At 46.3% G+C, this 22,776-nt stretch overlaps 1 protein-coding gene and 2 long non-coding RNA genes across 3 annotated transcripts in view; 1 reads left to right on the top strand and 2 right to left on the bottom strand.

The window, feature by feature from the left end:
* Window positions 1-2,002: 2,002 nt before the first annotated feature.
* LOC129527056 (uncharacterized) lies at window positions 2,003-8,832 on the bottom strand. Its single transcript, XR_008671902.2, has 3 exons — window positions 8,734-8,832; window positions 4,009-4,061; window positions 2,003-2,090 (listed from the first exon to the last, which is right to left on the bottom strand). It is a non-coding gene; the product is annotated as an uncharacterized lncRNA (long non-coding RNA).
* Window positions 8,833-9,860: 1,028 nt separating this feature from the next.
* The window catches only part of LOC129527248 (engulfment and cell motility protein 2-like), a 34,338-nt gene continuing 21,422 nt past the window's right edge, over window positions 9,861-22,776 (top strand). Inside the window, exons 1-3 of the mRNA XM_055364165.2 lie at window positions 9,861-11,974; window positions 13,863-13,962; window positions 15,325-15,482. Coding sequence (XP_055220140.2) covers window positions 11,769-11,974; window positions 13,863-13,962; window positions 15,325-15,482 — 464 coding nt within the window. The 5' untranslated portion in view covers window positions 9,861-11,768. The remainder of the gene's footprint in view (window positions 11,975-13,862; window positions 13,963-15,324; window positions 15,483-22,776) is intronic.
* The window catches only part of LOC134756443 (uncharacterized), a 32,476-nt gene continuing 22,791 nt past the window's right edge, over window positions 13,092-22,776 (bottom strand). The window contains exon 3 of the long non-coding RNA XR_010131107.1: window positions 13,092-13,318. This is a non-coding gene — a long non-coding RNA (uncharacterized lncRNA). The remainder of the gene's footprint in view (window positions 13,319-22,776) is intronic.

Raw genomic sequence — 22,776 nt, 5'->3', positions numbered from 1 at the left:
GCAGGTGTCTGCAATCCTAGCAACTCGGGAGGCTGAGGCCGGAGAATTGGTTGAATCTGGCGGCGGGGGGGGGAAGTTGCAGTGAGCCAAGATAGCGCCACTGCACTTCAGCCTAGGCAGCAGAGCAAGGCTCCATCTCAAAAAAATTAAAATAGCCTTTTGGTGTGGTGGCAGGGGTTGTACTTGACAATAATTCTATGTGAGAAGGGCCATGATTAATCTGTAAGTGTTTAGAATGATTTAAGTATAATTCAAGTTCATAGAGACCTTCCATTTACTCATAGGTCATTTTTGTTTTATTCAGTGATGCAACCATTATTTTACATGGTCAAAAAAGATATTGACCCCATATCATGTACTATAATAGATATGTTCTAGGTAGCAGAGATACAGCTATGAACAAGACAGTCAACATCTCTGCTGTCATGGAGTTAGCTTACAACTAATGTGGAAGTTAGAAACAAAAAATGTTAATATGACATGCAATGCTAGGGAGAAGATTAGAGCAGGTTAAGGGAAGAAGAGGGGTGGAGGCCCTGGATGATAGGAGATAGAGTTGTCAGGAAAGACTTGGAGGAGGAGATAACAGAGCATGGCCTGAATAAAGTGAAGATGGAAGCCATGTGATGAGCTGGGAGAAAAGCATTCCAAGAGAGGGAACAGCAAGTCCAAAGGCACAGAGATGAGAAGAAACTGTTCACAGAATGGGAAATTAGTATGTGAGACTCAAACAGTAAGTTAGGGGGAAGAGTAGGAATAGATTAAGTCTGAGAAGTAAAGTGCGAGATCATCTAGGGTCTTGTAGACCATGGTAAAGATTTTGTGGCCTGGCACAGTGTCTTACGCCTGTAATCCCAGCACTTTGGGAGGCCGAGGCGGGTGGATCACGAGGTAAGGAGTTCAAGACCAGCCTGGCAAAGATGGTGAAACCCTGTCTCTACTAAAAATACAAAAAAAAAATTAGCCAGGTGTGGTGGCACACGCCTGTAATCCCATGTACTCCAAAGGCTGAGGCAGAGAATTGCTTAAACCTGGAGGGGCGGAGGTTGCAGTGAGCCGAGATCGCGCCACTGCACTCCAGCCTGGGCGACAGAGCAAGACTCTGTCTCAAAAAAAAAAAAAAAAAAAATTCGTCTCTAAGCTCCCCACCACTCTAAAGATGGGCCATATTGGCCGGGTGCGGTGGCTTATGCATATAATCCCAGCACTTTGGGAGGCTGAGGCAGGCAGATTGAGGTCAGGAGTTTGGGACCTGCCTGGCCAACATGGTGAAACTCTGTCTCTACTAAAAATACAAAAATTAGCCAGGCCTGGTGATGTGCACCTGCAGTCCCAGCTACTCAGGAGGCTAAGGTCAGAGAATCACTTGAATCCAGGAGGTGGAGGTTGCAGTGAGCTGAGATGGTGCCACTGCATTCCAGCCTGGGTGACAGAGTGAGACTCTGTCTCAAACCCCCCCCAAAACAAAACAAAACAAAAAACAAACAAACAAAAAACCCCAGCCATGCCACTTCTTGAACACTTTGCTGCTTAAAAATTTCTTCCGACAGATACCCTAGGTCATCACTCTTGTTTGTCCTTCCATGAATCCTTGGGGTATGGACACAATGCAGTCATGTTCTTTGCTATGGTGTCACAAGTGTGACCTTTGCTCCATTTCCCATTAACTTCCTCATTTCCATCTGAGACCTCATCAGACTGGACTTCACTGTCCATATCATTATGAGCATTTTGGTCACAACCATTCAACCAGTCTCTAGGAAGTTCCAAACTTTCCCTCATCTTCCTCTCTTCTTCTGTGCCCTCCACACTTTCCTAACCTCTGCCCATTACCCAGTTCCAGAGCTGCTTCCACATTTTCAGGTATCTTTGTAGCAATGTTCCACTTCTAAGTATCAATTTTCTGTATTAGTCCATTCATGCATTGCTATAAAGAAATATCCGAGACTGGGTAATTTATGAAGAAAAGAGGTTTAATTGGCTCACTGTTCCACAGGCTGTACAGGAAGCATGATGCTGGCATCTGCTTGGCTTCTGGGAAGGCCTCAGGAAGCTTCCATTCATGGCGGAAGGCAGAGGGAGAGCATGTACTTCACATGGCCAGAGTAGGAGCAAGAGACAGTGAGGGGAGCAGTGCTATACACTTTTAACCAGAGTTTATGAGAATTCACTTACTATTGAGAGCACAGTACCAAGATAGATGGTGCTAAACCATTCATGAGAAAGTGCTCCCATGATCAAATCACCTTCCCATCAGGACCCACCTCTAACATTAGGGATTATGATTCAACATGAGATTCAAGGACACAGATCCAAACCATATCATGCTCTGTAATTCTTTCTTTAGCTTGGCCTATTCTGCTGCTAATGCTTTTGATTGTATTATGAAATTCTTGAGGAGGAGCCAAGATGGCTCAGTAGATGCAGCCAGGAGGAATATTCTCCCACAAAGATACTGGGATATTGAGAGAGACTGGCACACTCTGAGCAGCTCTTCAGAACAAAAGTGTTGAGAGTGGACAGAGGGAGGACACAGATGCTGGACTGAAGGGGGAGTATGCTGGGAACTCTACACGGGGTTTCTGAGCACCAGGACTTGTTGCTTGCTCCTAGCGTCTCCTGGGGAAGGAGTAAACTGAACAGGTGAGGAGTGGCCTACTCTCACCATGAACCTCCAGAATCCTAGCTGCAGGAGACCCCACAACCCCCACAGACAACTGAGCTGACAGGAAGAGCTGCCTAGAGAGGTAGTAGGGGCAGGACTCCAGCCTGTGCAGAGCCCAGAGGGTTTTGGCATGGGAATGGCTACAGTGGAGCATGGCCAGTGACATCCATCCCCCAAGGTTCGCCATGCTCCTCTGGGAGATTTTAGCCTTAGCAGGACTGTTGGACCTGGACAGAGCAGGATGGTCTTGCCCTCGGTCTTGCTCAGTCTGATCTGAGTGCCCCCTTGTCTGCTGGCCTCTCCTGAGGTCCCAGCCTGGCCATGCCTGCTTGCAGCACAACCTTGGATGCCCAATCAGGGTGCTTCCCAGGGACCCTCATCACAGCTCCCTTGCTAGTGGACTGCACCTAACCTTTTGGAAGCTCCAGCAGACTGACCTCTGCTGATGCACACCAGTGTACCCACGGCCTCTTCCCCCACTGCTTTGTCAGCACACTCGCATGGGCAGATCTTGCCTACCATGCTGGTGCATGTGTGTGCAGGTATTACACCATGCCACTGCTACTGGCATGAGTGCACCCTGCTGCTCTCCACCCCTGCTGATGTGTGGTCACTCTGCCATGTCACCAGTGCCAGTATGAACATGTGCACAGACACTGACAACCCTGCCCCTTCCACACCACTGCAATCACCAATGCAAACGCATGCACGGACACTGGCAATCCTGCCCGCATCATGCCACTGCTGTTGCTGGTATGAATGCACACGTGGACACCAGCAACCCTGCCCCCACAAGTTCCCTGTCCCTGCCATGCTGCTGCCAGTGTGAGAGCATGTGCAGGAATGCTGCTGCCCTGCTCTCACCAGTGCCCCTCCCCAGCCAATGTGCATGCACCCCATTGTGCTGCTGCAGCTGCTGGCATGCATGAGTGAGCACAAATCCCACTGCCATTGCCCCAGTGAAACACTTTGGCTGACACCCCCCATTGGAATGTTGGGGGTCAGTGGACCAGAAACACCTTGGCCCCTCTAGTCCGGCAAATTCCTAAATCAAGGGGCCAGAGAAGAAAGCTGGGAGCCCAAAACCAGTCCCCCAGAGTTAGAGCAGTTAGCCCAGGAGTGCTGAGCTAAGCCTTAGCCCCCCTAAAATGATCCAGAAACAAAATCAGTCAAATGAACCCACCTTACATCACAATCAAACCCCAAAGGGCATCACATATACAAGCAAAAAAACCCATCCAAAGGAAATAACTTCAAAGATTAAAGGAACATCAGCCCCACACATAAGGGAAAGAATCAGTGTAAAAACTATGGTAATTCAAAAAGCCAGAGTGTCTTCCTACCTCCAAATGACTGCACTAGTTCCCCAGCAATATTCTTAACCAAGCTGAAATGGCTGAAATGACAGACACAGAATTCAGAATAGGAATAGGAATGAGGATTATCGAGATTCGAGAGAAAGTTGAAACCCAACCCAAGGAATTTAAGGAATACAATAAAATAATACAGGAACCAAAAGATGAAATGGCCATTTTAAGAAGGAACCCAAATTGATCTGATGTAGCTAAAAAATTTATTTCAATAATTTCTAAATACAATCACAATTATTATTATTATTATTATTATTATTATTGAGACAGAGCTCTGCTACCCAGGCTGGAGTGCAGTCAGGGGATCCCAGCTCACTGCAACCTCTGCTTCCTGGGTTCAAGTGATTCCCCTGCCTCAGCCTCCTGAGTAGCTGGGACTACAGGTACAGTACACCACACCTGGCTAATTTTTGTATTTTTAGTAGAGATGAGGCTTCACCATGTTGGCCAGGCTGTTCTCAAACTCCTGACCTCAGGTGGTCCACCTGCCTTGGCCTCCCAAAGTGCTGGGATTACAGGAGTGATGGGTCTGGCATGGTGGCTCACACTTTTGATCCCAGGACTTTGGACTGCTGAGCGCGGAGGATCGCTTGAGCACAGAAGATTGCTTGAGCCTAGGAGTTCCAGACCAGCCTGGGCAACATGGTGAAACCCGGTCTCTTTTTAATTTTTTTTGAGACTGGGAGTTTCGCTCTTGTTGCCCAGGCTGGAGCGCAGTGGCATGGTTTTTGCTGGCTGTGGCCTCCGCCTCCCAATTTTGGGAGGTTTTCCCTCAGCCTCTGGAGTGGCAGGGATTGCAGGCATGAGCCACCATGCCCGGCTCATTTGTTTTTTATTTTTTTATATTTTTAATTTTTATTTTTTGGTACAGACGGGTTTCTCCCTGTTGGTTAGGCTGGTCTCAAACTCCTGACCTCAGGTTATCTGCCTGCCTCGGCCTCCCGGGTTGCAGGCGTGAGCCACCGGGGTGCTGGGATTGCAGGGGTGATCCACCACGCCTGGCCCACTTTATTAATCAGAAAGGAATAGATCGGCCTGGCATGGTGGCTCACGCTTGTGATCCCAGGACTTCGGACGGCCGAGGGCGCGCAGATCTCATGAGCCTAGGTGTTCCAGACTGGCCTGGGCAACATGGTGGAACCCGGTCTTTTTTTTTTCGAGGTGGAGTTTCGCTCTTGTTGCCCGACTTGGAGTGCAGTGGCGCGGTCTCAGCTCCCAGCGGCCTCCGCCTCTGGGTTTGGGTGGTTCTCCAGTCTCAGCCTCCGGAGTGGCTGGGATTGCACGCGTGAGCCACAATGCCCGGCTCATTTTGTAGTTTTTTTGTACTTTTTCTTTTTGTTCTTTTTTGGTAGAGACGAGGTTTCTCTATGTTTGTCAGGCTGGTCTCAGACTCCCGACCTCAGGTTACCCGCCAGCCTTGGTCTCCCGGGGTGCTGGGATTGCAGGTGTGAGCCACCGCTCCAGGCCCAATTTATTAATCAGAAAGGAATAGAGCGGCTTGGCGTAGTGGCTCACGCTTGTGATGCCAAGAATTTGGACGGCCGAGTGCGGCGGATCGCTTGAGCCAGGAGTTCCAGATCCGCCTGGGCAACATGGTGACGCCCGGTCCCTTTTTTTTTTTTTTTTGAGGTGGAGATTCGCTCTTGTTGCCCAGGCTGGAGTGCAGTGGTGAGGTCTCGGCTTGTCGGGTGTCTGCCTCCTGGGTTTGGGTGGTTCTCCTGCCACAGCCTCCCGAGTTCCAGACTGGCCTGGGCAACGCGGTGAAACCTGGTCTCTCTCTTTTTTTTTTTTTTGAGACAGCTTCTTGCTCTCTTGCCCAGGCTGGAGTGCAGTGGCACGATCTCAGATCACTGCAAGCTCCGCCTCCTGGGTTCACGCCATTCTCCTGCCTCAGCCTCCCGAGAAGCTGGGACTACAGGCGCCCGCCACTACGCCTAATTTTTTTTTTTTTTTTTTTTTAGTAGAGTCGGGGTTTCACCGTGTTAGCCAGCATGGTCTCGATCTCCTGACCTCGTGATCCGCCAGCCTGAGCCTCTCAAAGTGGTGGGATTACAGGCGTGAGCCACCGCGCCCGGCTTGTTTTTTTTTGTTTGTTTGTTTTGAGACGGAGATTCGCTCTTGTTGCCCAGGGTGGAGTGCAGTGGCGCAGTCTCGGCTCGCCGGGCCTCCGCCTCCCAGGTTTGGGTGGTTCTCCTGCCACAGCCTCCTGAGTGGCTGGGATTGCACACGTGAGCCATCATGCCTGGGTCATTTTTTTTTTTTTTTTGGTGGTGATGGAGTTTCTCCATGTTCCTCAGGCTGGTCTCAAACTCCCGACCTCAGGTTATCTGCCCGCCTCGGCCTCCCGAGTGGCTGGGATTGCAGGCGTGAGCCATCGTGGCCGGCTAATTCCCTAACTGTGCAATTGCAAGGTCACTAAACAAACTCAACAAAACGTATTTTTCCTTAAATAGTAAAAAATAATATAATGCATGTTTCAATTAATTATCTTTGTTTCTCGCTTCTGTATTATGCTTCCCCCTGCACAGATCTAACCCCGCCCCACAAAATGCTTAAAAGATAGCCCTTGGTTCCAGAACTCAATGCTTTAAATGTTAAGCCGACTGGGCCAGTGCACTTAAATAATATCCTCCTAAACTCCATCAGTCTCTCTAATTCCTTAAAAATCCCGCTACAGGATTACAGGCCTGAGCCACCGCGCCCGGCCCAATTTACTTATCAGAAAGGAATAGATAGGCCTGGCATGGTGGCTCACGCTTGTGATCCCAGGACATTCAACGGCCAAGCCCGGGGAATCCCATGAGCCTAAGAGTTCCAGACCGGCCTGGGCAACATGGTGAAACCCGGTCTATTTATTATTATTATTATTAATTTTTTTTCTTTTTTGAGGCGGAATTTCGTTCTTCTAGCCCAGCTGGAGAGCAGTGGCGTGGTCTCAGCTCCCCGTGGCCTCTGCCTCCAGGTTTGGGTGGTTCTCCAGCCTCAGCCTCCCGAGTGGCTGGGATTGCAGGCGTGAGCCACAATGCCCAGCTCGTTATTTTTTTTTTTTTTCTTTTTGGTACAGATGGGGTTTCTCCATGTTGGTTAGGCTGGTCTCAAACTCCCGACCTCAGGTTAACTGCCCGCCTCAGCCTCCAGGGATGCTGAGATTGCAGGCGTGAGCCACCGCGCCTGGCCCAATTTATTAATCAGAAAGGAATAGACCAGCCTGGCGTGATGGCTCACGTTTGTGATCCTAGGACTTTGGATGGGCGAGCACGGCGGATCTCTTGAGCCTAGGAGTTCCAGACCCTCCTGGGCAACATGGTGAAACCTGGTCTCTTTTTTTTTTTTGGCGGAGGGGGGGCGGAGTTTCGCTCTTGTTGCCCAGGCTGGACGGCGGTGGCGAGGTCGTCTTGGTTTACCAGGCCTCTGCCTCAGCCTCCAAGTGGCTGGGATTGCACGCGTGAGCTACCATGCCCGGCTCATTTATTTATTTATTTATTTTTTGGTACAGACGGGGGTTTCTCCCTGTTGTCAGGCTGGTCTCAAACTCCCGACCTCAGGTTACCCGCCCTCCTCGGCCTCCCGGGGTGCTGCGATTGCAGGCATGAGCCAGGGCGCACGGCCCAATTTATTATTTTTATTATTTTTTTCGATACGGAGTCTCTGTCACCCAGGCTGCAGTGCAGTTGCGCTATCCCGGCTCATTGCAACCTCCACCTGCAAGGTTCAAGCGATTCTCCTGCCTCAGCCTTCTGAGTAGCTGGGATTACAGGCGCCCGCCACACACTCGGCTGATTTTTTTGTATTTTTGGTAGAGACGGGGTTTCATCATGTTGGCCAGGCTGGTCTCGAACTCCTGAACTCAGCTGATCCACCCACCTCGGCCTCCCAAAGTGCTGGGATTACAGGCGTGATCGGCCTGGCTTGGTGGCTCACGCTTTTGATCTCAGGACTTGGGATGGCTGAGCGTGGCAGATCACTTGAGCCTAGGAGTTCAGACCGGCCTGGGCAACATGGTGAAACCAGGTCTCTTTTTTGCTTGTTTTTTTGAGAGGGAGTTTCGCTCTTGTTGCCCAGGCTGGAGTGCAGTGGCGCGGTCTCGGCTCCCCGCGGCCTCCCCCTCCCGGGTTTGGGTGGTCCTCGTGCCTCAGCCTCCCGAGTGGCTGGGATTCCAGGCATGAACCACCATACCCAGCTAATTTTTTTTTTTTTTTGGTCCAGATGAGGTTTCTCCATATTGGTCAGGATGGTCTCAAACTCCCGACTTCACGTTACCCAACCGCCTCGGCCTCCCGGGGTGCTGGGATTGCAGGTTTGAGCCACCGCGCCCGGCCCAATTTATTAATCAGAAAGGAATAGATCGGCCCGGAGTGGTGGCTCACGCTTTTGATCCCAGGACTTCGGACGGCCGAGTGCGGCAGATCGCTTGAGCCTAGGAGTTCCAGACCTGCCTGGGCAATATGGTGGAACCTGGTCTCTTTTTTTTTTTCTTGAAGCTGAGTCTCGCTCCTTTGCCCAGGTTGGAGGGCAGTGGCGCGGTCTCGGCTCGCCTAGGCCTCCGCCTCCCAGGTTTGGGTGATTCTTCTGCCTCAGCCTCCTGAGTGGCTGGGATTGCGGGCGTCAGCCACCATGCCCGGTTAGTTTTTTATTTTTTATTTTTTTGGTAGAGATGCGGTTTCTCCATGTTGGTCGGGCTGGTCTCCAGCTCCTCACCTCGGGTGATCCGCCGGCCTCGGCCTCCCGGGGTGCTGGAATTGCAGTCGTGAGTCACTGCGCCTGGCCCGAAACCCGGTCTCTTAACGGAGAAACAAAACAAAAGACACAAAGATTAGCCGGGCGTGGTGGGCCCCGCGGGTAGTCCCAGCTACTCCAAAGGCTGATGCAGGAGGATTGCTTGAGCCCCGGGGGTGGGGTGGGGGGGGTGGGGTGGTGGAGGTGGCAGTGAGCCATGATGGCCCTGCTGTAGTCCAGAGTGGAGGACAGAGCGGGACTGTGTCTCAGGAAAAGGGAAAGGAAAAAAAAAAAAAAAAAGTATATAAAATTGTTAAATCAAGGAGCAGCTGGACAGTGTATTACTGAGAGAAGTAGAGGCAAAGGTTAGCGGACACCAGTGGTCACTTAGTGGAACTGCAGGTGCTCCCCGACAGGAGGCTGCTACTCTTCCCAAAGAACTCTATTATTGACTTAAAAAAAAAAGTTGTAGGTTTGTTACAATATCCAAATAGCTAAACTTTATATAGCCTCAATCCTCTTCTAGCACTGCTCTAAGCCTTTTCCTGCTCTGAAATAGCTACTATTGTTACCTTCATTGTAGGTATGCCGGAGGTTGTTGTGGAAGGACCAGGGAAACTGACTATGAAATTGACTTGCAAGTTTCAGACTTAAAGGTTCTTCCTGCTCTGCTTCTTACATTGCCACATTTTAGTTAACATATCTCTTAAAATACTGGTCTTTTTTATATTTGGAGGGACTCCTCTTGCAATTTGAAGTTAACATATCTCTTAAAATACTGGTCTTTTCTATATTTGGAGGGACTCCTCTTGCAATTTGAAGTTTCATCAGATGCTCTGAATGCCTGTATTTTCCTAAATACTTTGTGTAATTAAATCATCTAATCTTTACAAACATCCCACGAGATAGGTACTCTTAATAGCCACATTCTGTAGACAAGGAAACCAAGGCTTAGAGAGGTTAAATTACTTGCCACTTGTCACACAGCTAATAAAATAGCCAAGCCTGCTCTCAGACCCAGGTCTGTCTGACTCTAGGCCCATATTCCTCCCATCATGTTCTTCTGCCTCCCCCTCTTCTCCTGAACTCTTCTCATCTTAAGGACTTCATTCTTCCCTCCTAAGCTCTGGTAATTTAATATGACAGCCTGGGAGTTACACACTTTTATGGAAGTGCCGACACATTTCAGACCTCTTGCACAGTGCAGTTGCCTTTCCCAGAAGCACATCTCTCTGGAGCGGGAGGCAGCAGCCCAGAAATGCTGTATCAGGAGGAAAATTGACAGAGTTGGAAGTTTCTAAGTGGGATGCAGATGAGTGCTCTTCAGATTGTTCTATGCTGTGACCTTTTCCTGTGGCGCACGTTTTGTCCACTGTAGACAGAATGAGGGCTTCTCTATCACAGAGAGCATTGTGCTGTGAAGGGCCAGCTTTGTAATAGTAAAAGAGGAGAGGCAAAGGGGAGAGGGACAACAGGCCTGACTCCATGGTGGCAGCAGGAATTGGGCTCCAATCACTTGCTTAACACTGAGAAAAAGAAGACAGGAGTGTTTTTGCTGTTAAGGCTCTTCCTTTGTAGTGGAGAACATTAAATTAACACCCAAAAAACAGTATGATGAAACAGTAAATTATGAGGTACTATGTACTGACAAGCTCAGCAGAAGGAAAGCCCAGTGAATGCTAGAGGAGGGATTTTAGCCACAGTTTGCGGAAAAGGAGGCAGGCATCCTGCTAGGAAAAGTTCATGTGCTAGGAGGAGGTTTTGTCTTCATCGGCCTTCATTTTCAAAAAATGATTGGGAAATTGTTTCTGGCTCCTTGATATTCTTAAAAGTTCTCCAGAACTATTACTTTGAGGAATAATCATATGGATTTTGAGAGAAAGTTTTTAAAAAATTATCAAGCTTTTCACATTTTAGGATTAAAAGGGACCTTAGAGAACATTAGATTAAATTCTTTACCCAATGCAAGAATCCCTTCTACAGCATCTTTGACAGTTGTCCACATTCTCCTTGATTGCTTCTGGTGACAGGGAGCTTAATACCGCAAGAGAAACGTCTTCTGCTGTCTAACAGTTTTATAAATTTTATTTTATTTTATTTATTTTTTTTGAGATGGAGTCTTGCTCTGTTGCCCAGGCTGGAGTGCAGTGGCATGATCTTGGCTCACTGCAACCTCCGCCTCCTGGGTTCAAGCGATTCTCCTGCCTTAGCCTCCTGAGTAGCTGGGATTACAGGTGCATGCCACCATGCCCAGCTAATTTTTGCATTTTTAGTAGAGACGGGATTTCACCATGTTGATCAGGTTGTTTTCGAACTCCCGACCTCGTGATCTGCCTGTCTCGGCCTCCCAAAGTGCTGGGATTACAGGTGTGAGCCACTGTGCCCGGCCAGTTTTATTTTATTTTTTTTATTTTTGAGAGAGAGTCTTGCTCTATGACCCAGGCTGCAGTGCAGTGGCACAGTCTTAGCTTACTGCAACCTTGAACTCCTGGGCTCAAGCAATCTTCCCACCTCAGCCTCGTGAGTAGCTAGGACTACAGGTGTGCACCACCACACCTGGCTCATTTTTAAAAATTTTTTGTGGAGACAGGGTGTCACTCTGTTGCCCAAGCTGGTGTCTAACTTCTGGTCTCAAGCAATCCTCCTGCCTTGGCCTTTCAAAGCCTTGGGATTATAGGCATGAGCCACTGCACCCAGCCAGACAGCTTTAATTAATAGAAAACCTTCCTCTATTAAACCAATATCTGTTTCTCTGTGACTCATTAGTGGGCCTCCCAGATGTCTCCGGTGTTCCCTTGGTAGGAATTTTTTTAATCCATAGACCAGAGTGGTACAGAAAAGATACAGATAAATACAGATTGGTTTTGGCATGCTAATAACTCCCTGATTGATCCCACAATTTAGCAACTCCTAAGCAGTGTTAAAAAAGCTAGTTCTGCCTCAGGTTTGGATGTCCACAGAAGAGCCTCTGTGAGCTATCCACAGAGTAGTAACCTGCTCCAAGGAGCAGATGGCACATGTCTTGTCCCTGGTTTCCTAGTCCCAGGCTGCACGCCCAGCTGATGGAGAGGACCCAGTCATCCAACATGGAGACCCGGCTGGATACCATGAAGATGCTGGCCAAGCTCTCTGCTGACGTGACTTTTGCTACTGAGTTCATCAACATGGATGGCATCATTGTGCTGACGAGGCTTGGGGAAAATGGAACCAAACTCTTGTCCCAGTGAGTATGACTAAGGTCTCATTCCAGGGACTTCAGTGATTTACTACATCCCACAGGGCATCCTAGTCTCATTTCCATCAAGTCACATAAGGAGTTTATTGAATACCACCTATGTACAGAGCAGTGTGCAAAGCACTAGAGTCCATACCTAGAGATATAATTCCATGTTATTCTTCTAAATCTTGTAGTATAGTTGGGCTCTCACAAATTAAATAATAGTACAAAACAGTACTGTGCCAAGGGAGCAGTAAAAATAGGGGCTAGAGAAGGCAGTAGGAGAGCGGTCAGGTCGTGACAGACCTGTTAATTGCTGGAAATGCTTGGTCTGATGAGGGTTACTGAGCACATGGTCCAGTATGTTCCAGGTGTGTGTCCATCTGTAACCACCCCCTGCTCCCTCTCTCTCAAGTCACCTTCCACCACACACACACACACACACACACACACACACACACACACACACACACCTTCCTTTGTGTTTACCACAGGTTACAACCTACCAAGTCACCATCTCCCTGCCACACTTTTGCACAGGGAGGAGGAGACCAGAACTTTATGATACCCACAAACATTTTCATCATACCCCAGAGTTGACATGCATGAGGTAGGCAGCTGTGCCTTGTGAAGAGCAGTCAGTAAACAGGTGCTTGGAGCCTAAGCTGCCAAAGAGGGAATCAGAAATCTTCTCAGCCCATAGATGAACTATGGAAATTTTCAGCCAAATCGAGTAACTAATCATAGATATTTGTTTTACATCTTGGATCTTCCAGCTGTACTCAAGTCCTGAAGCCTTCAGCTGCCATCAGCACTGACATAGTTCTACAGTCTCCCGAGAGTGCAGGGTTAGACTGGCCTTAGTTTCCCTCTCTTTAGCCTGAGGATAATAATAGCTACCTTGCAGTATTATTGTGAGAAGTATTGTTAATGAGACTGTGTCTGAACATGCTTTGTAAATGGGAATACCATCTGTTAATTCTAGAGCACTGTACAGATGTATAAAGGAGAAGAGAGAAAAGAGAAAACATTTTAATCCTTATTCTCTATCAGCACTAGAATAAGAGCTTTGCATACATCATCATCTTGCCCTCTCCACAATCCTGTGAGGTTAACACTGTGAGACTAACTTGATTTTTACAGAGGAAGACATTGAATTTTGAAAAGATAAAATTTGCTTGGTTAGTAAGGTGGACAAGAACTGAGCCCATCTCTTGCACTCTACTGCCTCTTGGCCCAAAGGTTAACATGGCACTTGTGCCTCCTTAGGTTCCCACAATAGGTGTTGGAGTTTGACAAGGGTCCGATGTCTTCTTTGGTCTTGAGAAATAGATAAGTGATTCTGTGTCCCTAGGATGAAGCACATAGAGAAGAAAGTTCTAATCACCCAGCAGCATTTTTTTTGGCAGTGATAGATACCTGGGCTGAACCTGCTCTACTTGCTAGGTGTGCGCACAGGCACTTACAGTTACAGTTGCATCGACTGATTTCCCATGGGGTGTTCACATTAAAATTCATCTTTTTTTTTTTTTGAGACGGAGTCTGGCTCTGTCACCCAGGCTGGAGTGCAGTGGCCCAATCTCGGCTCACTGCCAGCTCCACCTCCCAGGTTCATGCCATTCTCCTGCCTCAGCCTCCTGAGTAGCTGGGACTACAGGTGCCTGCCACCACACCTGGCTAATTTTTTTGTATTTTTTAGTACAGACGGGGTTTCACCATGTTAGCCAGGATGGTCTCGATCTCCTGATCTCATGATCCACCCGCCTCAGCCTCCCAAAGTGCTGAGATTACAGGCATGAGCCACCACACCCAGCCTAAAATTAATCTTTTTTGTGGCTGCCCTCACACCTGTGTTTCCCAATCTGCATCTTTGTCTATTTTGTGTGTGTCTCAGCTACAGTGATATGCTGGCATTCACCCTGACTGCCTTCCTAGAGCTCATGGACCGTGGCATTGTCTCCTGGGACATGGTTTCAATCACCTTTATTAAGCAGGTGAGGCATCCAACATTCTGTCTTTCTCTCCTCCCTCAGCTGCCAGTTCACAGGGTTTAAGGGGAGATACAAGCAATATGGCTATTTTGGTGATATCAGCTTTATATTCCCTGGGGCCACATTTTTAATTCTCAAGCTCCGGTCTTTTGTGGCTTCTGAAAGATTTGGATTTTGTTATACTCTCAGGGCCTGTACTGAGATGGAACTGGACCGTCAGAACTAAATATGATCAAAGTAGAGTTAGATTGTCAGTGAGACTGGGGATAAAGCCAGCCAGTCAACCAGGACTATCCCTGAGTCTTTTGACCGACTTCCTGAGCTCTCTCTTCTCTTTGGATTAAAAAAAAATGTGCATTTCATTTGCAAATCTGCTTTCTATTTACAAATCTGCAAGGTAGCCTGTTTGGATTGTCAGACTAAGCTCAGTGGGTAGGAGAGGGTACTTCTGGTTTTACCTTCCTTTCTTTTATAAAAAGGAGCAGTGTCAATTCAGAAAACTGAATTAAAACCATTGAATAATATTCTATCTGCTGCCCTAGAACTTCACTTATCATTGGCTTAGGACATTGGGACTCCCTGACACTGGACACAAGTGAAATGACCATGTGTCAGGTATATTATAATGGGGATTGAGAAGAAGGATTAGAGTAAAAGGCTTCAAGGTCCTTTCTACCTCTCAAAGTCTAAGTGTGTTTAGGGAGAATGTGTGTCAGGGGAGGAATACATGGAGATAAAATGAGATCCCAGTATGAGTAAAATCCTCTGCTGTTTTTTTTTCTTTTGATGGAGTCTCACTCTGTCACCCAGGCTGGAGTGCAGTGGCGCGATCTCAGCTCACTGCAAGCTCTGCCTCCCGGGTTCACACCATTCTCCTGCCTCAGCCTCCCGAGTAGCTGGGACTACAGGTACCCACCACCACACCTGGCTAATTTTTTGTATTTTTAGTAGAGATGGGGTTTCATAGTGCTAGCCAGGATGGTCTCGATCTCCTGACCTCGTGATCGCCTGCCTCGGCCTCCCAAAGTGCTGGGATTACAGGTGTGAGCCACCACACCTGGCAATCTTCTGCTTTTTTATACCCCACTTTCTCATGCTGGAACTCTTATTTTGATAAAAAGAATTAAGCTTTTAGATTTTGAGGAAACATGATAAGTGGATACTGTAATCTGAAATTAAGGTATCCATGCCAAGGGAATCCCTGGCACATTGGCCAGGGTAGCCGTAAACCAGGTACCACTGTCCACCTAGCAATAGCTGCCCAAATGTGAAGCAGAGAGAGCTCCAAGGGCTAGCATCAGATGCTAAGCTTCTATCTTTCTTAGGCCCTGAGCTTCTCAATTGATGTGCCATCTCTGGGCCTAGATTGCAGGGTATGTGAGCCAGCCCATGGTGGACGTTTCAGTCCTTCAGAGGTCCCTGGCCATCCTGGAGAGCATAGTCCACACCAGAAGATACCAGAGTCTGTACCAGAAGATAGCTGAGGAAATCACCGTGGGACAGCTCATCTCACACTTCCAGGTGTGAGTAAAAGACCCTACACCTCCCTCCCTTCACTTGTCTGTCCTCTTCTCTCCTCTTATTTGAAGTCTTCCAATCCTACTCTGCTTTGCTTATATTCCAAGCTGCTGGTTGGCTTCTTCATTCATCGCCTCTTCCACACTCCTGCCAGAATTTCTGCCATCATTCAGACCTCATCATGTCATGCTCCTGCCTAAAATCCTCTGTAACTCTCTCTGCCCCTTAGGTTAAAATGAAGATTTTCCCAGTCTTCCCATACTGCCCTAGTGCCAGGCAAAATTAGATGCTTTCTCCCCACATGAGCCCAGTAGTCTGTTTGTACCTATGATAATTATATAAAATACTGGATTTTTATTATCTGTTGCCCATTTTGAACATAGAGCCCCCTAGAAACAGAGATCAATGATTGTCATATCCCCTGTTTAGATTTAAGTAGAGGCTCAATTAGTACTTGCTGAATGAATGCTTACTGAACTGACGATGCGCTGTGGGTGATTGTTAGAAGTATCACACAGGGTGTGAGTTTGGAATATCAATTCAAATCCAGGCTCTTCTGCATACTGGGTCTCTGCTATCAGCAAGTAACCTAGTCTCTTCTGGCCTCAGTTTCTTCATCTCTGGACTAGGTTAATCATCTTCACTTCTCACGTGAGGATCAAAGGAGATTTTAAAAAAGTCTAGCATAGTGGCCAGCACAGGTTAAGTATTCAGTAAATTCAGGGGCTTTTTGCTTTTGTTTGTTAAGACTCTTATCACATCCTAAAACATTTTACCAGTAATGAAACCATATGACAAATGAACCCATTGGAGTTATGTTTCTCCTGTCTTCATTGTTTTTACTTCCTGTCCAACCAACCTACACCATGTAAGGAAGCTGGACTTTGCAGAACAGCGGTGGCACTACTGATGATTCTCTTCTGACTGTTGTTCACTTCTGTCTTTTTGGACATTGTCAGAATGTTGCCAGAATCCCCCACCAGTTCGAGGGGAAGTCAATAGCTCCCAGATTTGGGAGGTTATAGTGACCCTGTTTTCACTCAGCTATGTTCCCAACTTGTTTCTCCCCACTAATCCAAGTAAAAAGGAAGCACAATTATTTCTTTGCAACTCTGATTTCTCTTTGTCACTTTTAAGAAATTTTCAGCCTTAGCTTTCTTTGCCTTTCTTTTTTGAGACAATCTGTCACCCAGGCTGGAGTGCAGTGGCATGATCATAACCCACTGCAGGTTCAAGCAGTCCTCCTCATCTCAGCCTCCTGAGTAGCTGGAATCATAGGCACACTCCACCACACCTGGCTAGTGTTTTTTTTGTTTTTTAATTTTTTATTTATTTATTTTTTTGAGACAGAGTCTCGCTCTGTTGCCCAGGCTGGAGTGCAGTGGTGCCATCTCGGCTCACTGCAAGCTCCGCCCCCCAGGTTCATGCCATTTTCCTGCCTCAGCCTCCCAAGTAGCTGGGACTACAGGTGCCTGCCACCATGCCTGGCTAATTTTTTGTATTTTTAGTAGAGACGGGGTTTCACCGTGTTAGTCAGGATGGTCTCGATCTCCTGACCTCGTGATCTGCCCGCCTTGGCCTCCCAAAGTGCTGGGATTACAGGCCTGAGCCACCATGCCTGGCCAATTTTTTTTTTATTTTTGTAGAGATAGGGTCTTGCTGTGTTGTCCAGGCTGGTCTCAAACTGTTGGGCTCAAGCAGTCCTCCCACTCCAGCCTCCTTAGTAGCTGGGACTACAGGTGTGAGCCACCATGCCTGGTCTAGCCTCAGCTTTCATACCCAGTGAGCCACCAAGGTTGATGAAGATGAGAGGGATATTATAAACTCCAGATAGAGAATTCTGATTTTTCTGTAACCTCACGTCTACCTCTGTTTTTTTGTCTCTGAATTTGGAGTGGCCCCAGTTGCCTCCCTAGGGTCGATACGGGAACATGGCATTTCACAGGGGCCAATCGTGAATACTTTCAGCCCACAGCTGTCGCCATAACCTATATGCTTTCCTATTTGGGCTGAGGGACACTTCGTGCCCTCTGGTAGACTCTCTGGGTACCCTGTGACTAACCAGGAAGCCCATCAGCCCCTCTGGAAAGACAGCCACAGAATGCACCCAAGACATGGCAGGTGGAGATGTCAAGTACTGAGACTGTAAGATTCCAGAGAATGATTGTAGTTATTTTGTTTGTTCATAATAAAATAAGTTTATAGTCAAGACTTTAAAAATACAGAAAAACCCAAAAATAAATTATTTGCCTATTATCTCACCTCCAGACATACCCACTGTTAAACATTAAATATCCCTTCAGTATTATTAATGCATATTTTTAACAAAATCGGGATCTTATTGTATATACTATGTGTACCTTGATTTTTTTTAACTGAATAATATATCTTGAACATTTCTCCATGTCAAAGATTTTTCTAAAAGGTAGTTCTAAATCTTTTTTGCAACCTAGACACCTTTGAAAATCTGGTAACAAGTATGTACTCTCACCAGTTTGGAGAAAATACCACTTCATCAGCAAACTACATAGAATAATTTCTGTATCATTCCTGGGGTTCACAGATACTCTAAGCCCATCCCTGAATCCCAGGTTAAGAATCCTTACCCTAAAACATGACTTTTAATAACTACTTAAGATTCTCATATATATAAACAGTTGGCTAATGTGATCATTTGGATTATTTTCCATTATTTTTTAAGTAGTGCTTTAGTGAAATGCCTTGTCAGTAAATCTTGCAAAGCTCTCTGATTACTGTCTTAGGATAAGTTTCTATTAGTGAAATTGCTGGGTCAAGAGCATGTCCACTTTGGATGCTTTTGAGACTTAGCTCCAGGTCATTATTTGCTTATAATCTGTAAATGATTGTTTTAAACTATCTCTAAGCATCATCTTGCTGTTCAGTCTTCTAATCTCCCTGTGCCGTCTTTCTCCATTGACATAGCTCCAAACAGGAGATTCAGACCTACGCCATTGCACTGATTAATGCACTTTTTCTGAAGCCTCCTGAGGACTAGAGACAGATCTGTGGCTGCCTTTTCACATTTTTCATCTGGGCTCTTCTGAGAGAAGAATTCTCACCCCACGCACTCTTTGCTGTTCAGAGAGCACAAATCCAGGCATTTTCCCAAGAGTCCTTCCTCCTAGCCCTCTGGTCTGGAGCCCAGCAGGGCGGCTTTGCTAAGGAAGACCCAGGGAAGAACTATGAGGGGAAACCAGCTGGATCTTAGATGAGATTAGGGCCCTTCAAACTTTTTCCTCTAAAGGGCCAGAGAATAAACATGTTTGACTTTATGGGCCATATGGCCTATGTGATAGCTACTCAACCTTGCCATTGTAGCCAGAAGCAGCCTCAGACAGTAGGTAAATGAATGGGTATGGCTGTCTTCCAATAAAATCTTATTTACAAAAACAGGCAACAAGCCTAATATGGCCATAGTTTGCCAACTCCTGGGTTAGAGGATCAAGAATAAGGAAGAAGAGACCCTGTGGGTACCCTGAGTCCAAGGGCTCCAATATAAATGGGACTTCACACTAAGTTTTATGTTTAAAGGTTCTCTGATGCAGATTCTAAACATCTTCCTTCGCCTGTTCATTAACTGTGACATTATGCAAATAGCTCTGCCTCTGTGAACCTTAGTTTTCTCACCTGTCACATGGCAGCAACAACATCTGCCTTGTTTAGCTCACAAGGATGTCTGAGGAAAAACAAGATCCCTGTTTCACAGATGAGGAAACTAAGACTCAGCTGGATGGTGGAACAAGCCCTGACCTAAGAGCCAAGGGGCCTGGAACTAAGTACTCTCCCTGCTGCTGGCTGGGCAAGTGCTTGTAACCTCTTTGGGTCTCAGTTTCTCTTTTTGTAAAATGAAAGGGCCAGTCTAAATGATCTCTGACAGCCCTTCCAACACTAACATTCTAGATTTCTCTGAGAAAAGCCCAAGTGGTGTTAAAAGTAAGATGTTTTAGTTCTCTGACAATCTCATGGGCTCAGTAAGATGAAATCTAAGTGGGATCATGTATGTACCCAGCTCTTGGTAGATTCTAGAGGGAAGCCCAAAAGCATCTGTGGTTCTTTCTGTCCTTGTCTTTGGTGGATGGCTTGGCTCTGTTAATCTTCCTTCCTGGTCCTCGTTTGAATGTAAGCTGAAAGCTCATTCCGTCTGCTTCTCTCTATGCTTTTGCTTTCTGCTGGCAGGACAAGCACCTTAATCCTCTAGACCTGCCTGTCACTGTAAGTAACACCATTATGTGGAAAGGGCCCTGGCTCTTCCAGGTGGGGAAGTCAAACCTGGGCAAAAATCTCATGGTCTGATCTAGATGTTCAGGGCATGCCAAGACCCAGGGAAAGTTTGTGTGCTGTGAATCTCCTTTGTCAGGACACTTAGGGAAGTACTGCAGATGAGAGTCACAGAAAGGATTAAGGGGGTACATGCCCCAGGGAGTATGGCCCCAGCCTTCCTTTGTAACTTGCGTTTGCATGGGTCTGTGGTTCAACTAGGGAAGACCAGACTCAGAAACAGCTGTGACTCAGCACATCAAGAAGCTTATCCACCATGATCAAGTCGGCTTCATCCCTGGGATGCAAGGCTGGTTCAACATATGCAAATCAATAAAAGTAATCCAGCATATAAACAGAACCAAAGACAAAAACCACATGATTATCTCAATCGATGCAGAAAAGGCCTTTGACAAAATTCAACAACCTTCATGCTAAAAACTCTCAATAAATTAGGTGTTGATGGGACGTATCTCAAAATAATAAGAGCTATCTATGACAAACCCACAGCCAATATCATACTGAATGGACAAAAACTGGAAGCATTCCCTTTGAAAACTGGCACAAGACAGGGATGCCCTCTCTCACCACTCCTGTTCAACATAGTGTTGGAAATTCTCACCAGGGCAATCAGGCAGGAGAAGGAAATACAGGGCATTCAATTAGGAAAAGAGGAAGTCAAATTGTCCCTGTTTGCAGATGACATGATTGGATATTTAGAAAACCCCATCATCTCATCCCCAAATCTCCTTAAGCTGATAAGCAACTTCAGCAAACTCTCAGGATACAAAATCAGTGTGCAAAAATCACAAGCATTCTTATACACAAATAACAGACAGAGAGCCAAATCATGAGTGAACTCCCATTCACAACTGCTTCAAAGAGAATACAATACCTAGGAATCCAACTTACAAGGGATGTGAAGGACCTCTTCAAGGAGAACTACAAACCACTGCTCAATGAAATAAAAGAGGGTACAAACAAATGGAAGAACATTCCATGCTCATGGATAGGAAGAATCAATATGATGAAAATGGCCATACTGCCCAACGTAATTTATAGATTAAATGGTATCCCCATCAAGCTACCAATGACTTTCTTCACAGAATTGGAAAAAACTACTTTAAAGTTCATATGGAACCAAAAAGGAGCCTGCATCTCCAAGACAATCCTAAGCCAAAAGAACAAAGCTGGAGGCATCACGCCACCTGACTTCAAACTATACTACAAGGCTACAGTAACCGAAACAGCATGGTACTGGTACCAAAAGAGAGAAATAGACCAATGGAACAGAACAGAGCCCTCAGAAATAATGCCACACATCTACAACCATCTGATCTTTGACAAACCTGACAAAAACAAGAAATGGGGAAAGGATTCTGTATTTAGTAAATGGTGCTGGGAAAACTGGCTAGCCATATGTAGAAAGCTGAAACTGGATCCCTTCCTTACACCTTATACAAAAATTAATTCGAGATCGATTAAAGACTTACATGTTAGACCTAAAACCATAAAAACCCTAGAAGAAAACCTAGGCAATACCATTCAGGATGTAGGCATGGGCAAGGACTTCATGTCTAAAACACCAAAAGCGATGGCAACAAAAGCCAAAATTGACAAATGGGATCTAATGAAACTAAAGAGCTTCTGCACAGCAAAAGAAACTACCATCAGAGTGAACAGGCAACCTACAGAATGGGAGAAAATTTTCACAACCTACTCATCTGACAAAGGGCTAATATCCAGAATCTACAATGAACTCAAACAAATTTACAAGAAAAAAACAAACAACCCCATCAACAAGTGGGCGAAGGACATGAACAGACACTTCTCAAAAGAATACATTTATGCAGCCAAAAAACACATGAAAAAATGCTCATCATCACTGGCCATCAGAGAAATGCAAATCAAAACCACAATGAGATACCATCTCACACCAGTTAGAATGGTGATCATTAAAAAGTCAGGAAACAACAGGTGCTGGAGAGGATGTGGAGAAATAGGAACACTTTTACACTGGTGGTGGGACTGTAAACTAGTTCAACCATTGTGGAAGACAGTGGCGATTCCTCAGGGATCTACAACTAGAAATACCATTTGACCCCGCCATCCCATTACTGGGTATATACCCAAAGGATTATAAATCATGCTGCTATAAAGACACATGCACACGTATGTTTATTGTGGCACTATTCACAATAGCAAAGACTTGGAACCAACCCAAATGTCCATCAATGATAGACTGGATTAAGAAAATATGGCACGTATACACCATGGAATACTATGCAGCCATAAAAAATGATGAGTTCGTGTCGTTTGTAGGGACATGGATGAAGCTGGAAACCATCATTCTCAGCAAACTATCGCAAGAACAAAAAACCAAACATCGCATGTTCTCACTCATAGATGGGAATTGAACAATGAGAACACTTGGACACAGGAAGGGGAACATCACACACTGGGGCCTGTTGTGGGGTGGGGGAAGGGAGGAGGGATAGCATTAGGAGATATACCTAATGTAAATGATGAGTTAATGGGTGCAGCACACCAACATGGCACATGTATACGTATGTAACCTGTATGTAACATTGTGTATATGTACCCTAGAACTTAAAGTATAATTAAAAAAAAAAAAAACAGCTGTGACTTTGATCTAGACAATACCATGGATGCGTCACCTTCTTACTTGCTTTAGCGGAAGAGAAAAGGTATTCCATGCCCTTTTTGGACTCTTACTAGACTGTAGAAATCTGAAAAGGTTTAGACAATTGACAAAAGGGAATTTGGATGCTCATTTCTTCTTTACAGGGAGATTTAGAGAGGTCAGCTTTGCTAGGAGATGAAAGAAGATAAGTGCCTCCCCCTGATGCCACAGAGAAGCTTTTGGTCTTAAGACCTTTGTATTCTGGCTGCAGACCACTGCCAATTACACATTTTGTGAGTTGTCCATAGCAAGATTTAATCTAAGTCGACCTCCTATAGTTGCCAAAGAAGTTTCTAGGCCACTATCCTCCTCTGCCA

Source organism: Gorilla gorilla, chromosome 16, assembly GCF_029281585.2.
Source record: "Gorilla gorilla gorilla isolate KB3781 chromosome 16, NHGRI_mGorGor1-v2.1_pri, whole genome shotgun sequence".
Taxonomy (NCBI): Eukaryota; Metazoa; Chordata; class Mammalia; order Primates; family Hominidae; genus Gorilla; species Gorilla gorilla.
Note: the sequence above shows the minus strand (reverse complement) of the source record. Positions and strands in the feature narration are given on the sequence as shown.